Raw genomic sequence first — 6,965 nt, 5'->3', positions numbered from 1 at the left:
ACCCGAAATCGAATGCTCTCTTATATTCTGTTTCTCACATGCATATTTTTCGTATTAGATTCTTATGTAACGCCTGATTACTTATTATCACCGAGAATCGAATAGACATAAAAAGAGCAGCAAGCAAGGCTTGCTAGGTTTAAGCTTTACTTAACGAATTCGCATCGGATTAATTTCAACCGTGGCAGGTATTAGTTAACAGACGAAATAACAATGGCAATTAATTCAGTGCAGCGAAAATATGGTGTTTCGTCTTCAAACATGAAACAAATCTTACCGAAACTGAACGAAAAACCACAGGAGTGATGTTTTAAATAGGAGTGAAATGTAGAAAAGAGAACATAAGCAACTAGACACACTATGTATTCAACCCACTTAAAACGATGAGAAGAACAAAAGATAAAGAACGATAAAACAATTTTAAATAGTTATATAAAAATATAAATAAATATATATATACGTATCCATATATTATTGTGGGATTACGCACCGTTGACAAGGATTTCCTTCTAGAGTTTATGAAAGTGTACAACCCGAACAAAAAAAAAGCTCGAAACTGAAATCGAACAGGATCTGTAATGTATAATGTGCGATATATTTTGTAAATTGGATGAAAAAGTTAATGTACATAATATAGAGAGAGAGAGAGAAAGAGAGCGCGTGGAAAACCAGAATGTTTCCTATGTGGTGTACTGAAGAATGTTAAGCATGTTATTTTCTTCGTAGAGATGCGAAGGAAAGACGATCGCCGTTCGTAACACGGGAATATAGAATGTTTATGTGTTGAACTTATTGGGAAAAGCGTTGTTGTACAATGTTTCATCCGATCTTGCGAATGCGAAAGATTAGACAAACGTCATAAACAACTGAAAAAAGAAGGAATTATACATACACATATATACATATATAATATATTTTTTTTAATAAAATACAATTAAACGAAAAAAATGAGTAACCGTCAATAGTACTTTATTTAATTTTATTTTTGTTTTTATCCAGTCACATAAGACAGAAAATATGAAAGATGAAAATTATGTTTACACGTTTGAAAAACTATTCAAGTTTAGCAGCGTTTCGGTTAAGGTAAAACGTTTTTCAATAAACGTTGCAAACGTATGAATAGTACCCTAGATAACGAAGCATAGCAGCCTACCCGTCTGGGCCAGCCTACTCCGACTCGGACCCGGAAACGGACTTGCGAGAAATCGGTGACGCTTGCCGGCTACCCGATCCGGAGCGCGATCGCGATCGACCGGAGCCAGATCGTGAGCGAGACCGACTAGCTCGGCTCCCGCGGCTTCCACTGCGGCTTCGACTACGACTTCCGCTTGCACGTCGACTGCCACTTCGACGGCTTCCCGCACTGCGGCTTCGGCTACGGCTACCCGATTTCGAGCGACTCCTCGATCCTCTGCCTCCACGACTGCCCGATCGGCTTCGAGAACGGCTGCGGCTGCGAGAACCGCTCTTGGCACTGCCGCTGCGGCTTCGACCACGGCTTCCCGAGCCCGATCGTGACCTCGAGCGGGACCGCGAGCCCGATCCGGAGCGCACCGATCGCGAACGCGACCGTGATCCACGAGCCGAACCCCCGCTCGAATCGTCATCGTCCGACGCGATACGGCGCTTGCGCTTGGATGCCGGTGCACCCGATTCCGACTCTCCACCCGATTCGTCGCCACTCGCAATCTTCAGACGGCTGTGGTCACTATCGGACTCGCTCGTCGAAACGGTAGCCTTCGAAACGATGCGACTCTTCTGCTTCTGCGACAGACCCTCCTCCGAAGCCTTCTGCTTCTTCTTGCTCTGCCCAGAACCACCTGCTCCTTTCTTCTTGCGCTTACGCGACTGCTCACCGCCATCGTCGTCCTCGCTGTCCGAGTCACCCCCGCTGCCCCTACGGCTCTTTTCCTTCTTCTTACGACTACCGGTCGACTTGCGCGACTTCTTCTCGCCCTTCGACTTACGTTCCCTCGGGGCCTCCTCTCCGCCACTGCCACCTTCGCCCCGTTCACCCCCGCCACTGGCGTCCGAATCGGAAATGTAGTCCTTCCGACCGCGACCACCCTTCTTCTTCGGCTCGGGCGTCGGTTCGGCGAAGAACAGTGCGCTCTTCGTTTTCTCCTTGTATTCCTGGCGCTTGAGCAGCATCTCTTCGTGCGCCTTCCGGCGCATCTCCTCCATCCGACGCCGTTCGTCCGCCTGCCGGCGCTTGAATTCCTCCCGCTCCAGCTCCTGCTTCTGCCGCAGCGACCGTTCCTCTTCGTCGATCTTGCGTGCGCGCGACACGTGGTACTGTGCCTGCTGCAGCAGATCCTGGCACTGGTTCGCTTCCGTTTCCGCCAGCGTTATGTTGTATCGGGTCTTATCACCGTGCGCCGACAGGTAGGTGAAGTACTTGTGAGCCAGTCCCAGCTCGTGCACGGCCTGCAACACCACGCTCAGGACCGATTTTTCGTCCCTCAGCACAAACGTGGCGAGGCGCTGGAGCACGAGCGCAATGTTGAACAGCAGCACCGTATCCTGGGGTGCAACGCGACGTGCCTTCAGCAGTGTCATCTTCGCCTCCTTCAGTTTGCCCGCGCGGAAGTATGCCCGGGCCAGATACTGCATCACCTCGACGTTGTTGTGGCGGTAGAATTTCTTCAGGCAATTCTCGTACATCTGTATCGCGCTAATGTACTGCTTCTGCTCGACGTAGATGTGCGCAATGTTGATCCACACGTCGCAAAAGTCAGCCGTCGCTTCACGGACCTGCGCAAAAATATCGCGCGCCTCAATAATGCAGCCCTTGTGCGCCAACACCGCACCGATGCCGTTCGCGGCCCAGATGTTTTTCGGGTCATTCCGCAGCACCTGCTTGTAGATGGCGAGTGCCTTCTCCTGGTGCTTTTTCTCCTTCTCCTTGTCCCGGTTCGGCTGGTGGAGACTCTGCAGCCAAAAGTTACCGAGCGCAATCAGGGAGTACGCGTCGCTCGAGGTGGCAGGATTCTTGAGAATCGTCTCGAAATTCTTCTGCCCCAGCGTCCACTGCATCTTGGCGAGATGGAGGTTACCCAGCAGCGACCGGGTGTCCGGGTTTTCCATGTTAATCTTCAGTGCGTCCTTGAAGAAATCGGACGCGACAAAAATCAACCCCTTGTCCCGAGCCATACAACCGAGCCGCAGGTAGCAGTCGATGTAGTTCGGGTGCTCCTTCAGGATGTCCTTGTACAGCTTGTCGGCCTTATCGAACACGGCCATCGCTTCGTACAGGCGGGCCAAATTGTACGTCATCGAGACGGAAATCGAATCGTAGTACTGGGCGTCATGCTGGGCCTCGATTTTGGCCCGTTCGATCGCCTGCTCCAGCTTCGACATCGCCTCGTCCAGATTTCCTAGACGATAGTGCAAGGCGGCCACATTGTTCAGTATCTCCGGCGGTATGTCGGCGTTCACCTTCTCCGTTAGGATGCTGGTGGCCGTACCGTACGCTTGCAGCGATCCCGCCAGGTCGTTTTGTTCGAGAATTTGCGCCAACTCGATCCACGCCTCGACATCATCTGGGAACTGCTCCGTGACCTTCTTGAGGTGATTCTTTGCGATATCACGCTTCGACTGTGAGGACGACGTGGCGTACAGCGAGCCAAGGATCTTCATCGTCTCGTAGTTGCCCGGTTGCGCTTTCAGCACCTTCTCGAAACATTGTGCAGCCTGAAACCGAAAGTAAGGCAATTAAACATTCATCCCAAAGACGCCACACGACAAACGCGGTCCTTACGTTTTCCGAATCACCACGATAGATGTACATCTGTCCTAGGCCAAAATGTGGCAGCACAAAATTAACCGGCGCGAACTGCGTCGACTGGTAATAGTACTGAAACGCCTGATCGTAGTCTCGCTGAACATGGAACGCTCGGGCAAGCTGGTAACAGCTTTCCGCCCGCATCGCTTCATTCTCCGTATTGTGGAACGCATGCAGCGCCAGATGTTGAACCTTTTGGTAGTCCTTCTTGAAGAAAAAATGGTTCGCCAAGTGATTCAGCACCATCGGGTTCGTCGAATCGATCGTGTACGCCTTTGACAGCATCTGCACACCCAATCGATTGGATTCTGGCTCGTGAAGGTTTAGCTTCAGGATGGCCAACCCTACCAGCGCACCAACACACTGCGGCTCCAAATCGAGCGCCCGCTGGAACGCCAGCTTCGCTTTCTCCTGATTGTTCAGCTTCAGAAAGCAATGTCCCATGCCAAGGCGTACCGCCGCCGGACAGTTCGGGTTGGTGCGCAATGCCTTCTTGTAGAACGCCAGGGCACCCCGGTAGTCCTTCTTGTTGAACGCAATGCACGCCTTGCCAAGTAGCGACGGTATGTTCGAGGGAGACTGGTTGAGCACGAAGTTGAACTGAGCGTCCGCCTGGTCCATCTTGTCGCCCTCCAGCAGACAAAAGTACGCACGACCCAGCAGATGGTTCTGGTCGTACATGATGATCTTGTCCGCGGTCGTGTATAACAACGTCGCCTTCATGAACAGCTCACGCTTCTTGTCCTTCAGCTTCTCCCGATTGGCCTCCTGCACGTAGTAAGCGGCCAGCATGTCGTACGCCCGCATCTGGTCTTTCTCAAAGTCCCGGTAGTTGATGTTGGCGTCCAACCGGGACGATTCGAGAATTTTGATGAAATCATCCGTTTTGCTTTGTTTGTAGTAAGCAAGCTAGAAGGAAACACGGAACTTTATGAGCCGTCACATCGATTTCAATCTGCGGATATCAATTCCTTACCGCTACGGTAACCCAAGTGTTCAGCTGTGAACGTTCCTGTCGGAGGATGCCGAGCACCTCTTCTCCTTCGGGCAGTTGCTCCGGATCGAGTTCTATTACCTGTGGACACATGAAAATCAACCATTGTGTTTTATTTTAGCAATCGTATTTATAATGACGAAATTTCCATCGAAAAAAGGCCGATCAAACTTTAATGTTTACCTCGTCCGTGTCACGCAGTGGTATTTCTATAGCAGCCATGTTTCCGGCTTGCTTTGGACCTCGGTTGTCCTCGGTTAAATTTTCACTTCTGGCCGAAACAGTTACGTCTACGATGGCACTAGAAGAGTGCGTATCGAACGCAAATCACTTTTCTTCACAATTGCGGCGTATATTAAGAGGTTTTCTCACTTTTCCACAACAAACTACAAACTCACAATCCACGACGCTTGAGTGTCAAGTGTCGGTAATGCTTTTGACATTTACAATCAAGGTCTGAGACTACTTTGAAAGGTTAGCTTATAAACTTTAAGCTGCGGATAGACGGATGCAATATTTCACTGCAATGAAATAAAATGTGACATTTCTATCAAAAATGACAGTGAATGCAATATTTCAATGCTTAATAATTCATTGCTGCTGTGGATCTTTGCAATATTGCAATGAAATACGCATAGCAACATTGCAATGCCTGTCATTTAGATTTAAGTAGAAATGTCAAATTTTATTTTATTGCAATATTTCAATACAACCCGCTAGGCGAATTCGAGCAAATCGTCCAAAAAAACGTCCTTCGTGACACAAACATCGAGAAGTTTTGTATGATGTATAGGACGAAGTAGAATGACTGCTCGAAAAACATCCTACATTTGGTTCATCCCCATACAGAAAAGTAGAACGTTTGTTTCGCGCGTAGGACGTTTTTCGGACGATATTTCGAGCTACCTAATTTTTTTTTTAATGAAATAAAATTCATTCGGTAAAAGAGTAAATGAGGCCCGGGCTAGATTCTCCTCTTCCTACTGGTTCACATTAAGCGCCTGAAGCTATGCAAAGCGCGACGCATGCATACTTTTCAAATATTTGATCGCTAACGGTTCGCTTAAAAGAATATAACGGTTTAAACTAATCACGCAGTGGAGGTTGAATGCGGGCTAATATACTTTTACATGTTAAGTTACTGTAAGTTACTAGTAACTAAACTATACCACACATGATGGACAGCATGAAACAATGAGTTTAGTCGAAGAAATGAGTTGGAAACGGCGGCGCGCCCGCAGCGAGCGCAGCGAGCGGACTGCGCTAGGTCTACTGAAAAAGAGAGTTTGTTATAGTTTTGAAAAATAAGGGGGGCCCGTGGGCCCCCCTCATACCGCACCCTTAGGTTGATTGCGTAGCCGAAATTAACGGTACACACTACGATTCAAATACTCGTAGGTTGAATTTAACGAATTAATGTATCACCAATTGCATACATTCAGTTTAAACGTCCACAAGAGGTGTACCCACGATCGAAAACATGGCGGCCGGGGCCTCATTTACTCTTTTACCATTCATTCTACCAAAATGACAGTCATTGTAATATTTCTATGCGTATTTCATTGCAATATTGCAAAGATCCAAACCACCGGTTGAGCATCGAAATACAGCCTTTTACGATGGATAGCATAAGTTGAACGCCTTTGTAAACTCCGTTATCGCGTCTGGAAACCGGAATATGACATCTTGCAATCCTTCATCGCGTTTGTCACCTTCATTAATGATTCTTTATACCCTTATTAGACGAGGAATGTATCTGTCATATTTTTCCATCCTTTTACTGTCAAAGTAGGCTCTGGCAGGGCGTTTGACATATAAATGATGTCCGCTCGTGTAATAACGCAAAGTTCCACAAAATGGGTTTTGCAGTTATCCCGGTTGACAAAAATTCAAATTTTTTGCAACTGTCATGTAGTACCAGCAAGTTTTTCCATGGCAGATTGCTGGGACTCTTGCTGGAACTACATAGTACCAGCAACAATGTCAATTTCTGTCAACCGGGATTTGATCATTTTCAAGTTTGAATTTAGCGTATTGTTCATCCTAGAGTAACAAACAAAATCCGTTGCAAACAACAAAGCAAAAAGTAAACAAATCGCCACTTTGACATATAAATTCCAGTCGAAAGAAAATCGGAACCGGTCATGCCTGATTCCGATTTTGAGGAAGGAATGTATCTGTCAAGCT

General features: G+C 47.7%; 1 protein-coding gene across 2 annotated transcripts; it reads right to left on the bottom strand.

The window, feature by feature from the left end:
• Window positions 1–1,006: 1,006 nt before the first annotated feature.
• LOC131272710 (RNA polymerase-associated protein CTR9 homolog) lies at window positions 1,007–5,063 on the bottom strand. Of its 2 annotated transcripts, XM_058274542.1 has the most exons (5): window positions 4,962–5,063; window positions 4,761–4,859; window positions 3,761–4,693; window positions 1,661–3,693; window positions 1,007–1,594 (listed from the first exon to the last, which is right to left on the bottom strand). In XM_058274542.1, exons 1-5 carry the CDS (start codon window positions 4,998–5,000, stop codon window positions 1,168–1,170), a joined length of 3,531 nt encoding a protein of 1,176 aa, XP_058130525.1. In that variant the 5' UTR covers window positions 5,001–5,063; the 3' UTR covers window positions 1,007–1,167. The 2 variants fall into 2 exon arrangements, with proteins under 2 accessions (XP_058130525.1, XP_058130524.1); XM_058274541.1 differs by having other exon boundaries at window positions 1,007–3,693.
• Window positions 5,064–6,965: the final 1,902 nt, after the last annotated feature.

The sequence above is a fragment of the Anopheles coustani genome, chromosome 3, assembly GCF_943734705.1.
Source record: "Anopheles coustani chromosome 3, idAnoCousDA_361_x.2, whole genome shotgun sequence".
NCBI classification, from domain to species: Eukaryota; Metazoa; Arthropoda; class Insecta; order Diptera; family Culicidae; genus Anopheles; species Anopheles coustani.
Note: the sequence above shows the minus strand (reverse complement) of the source record. Positions and strands in the feature narration are given on the sequence as shown.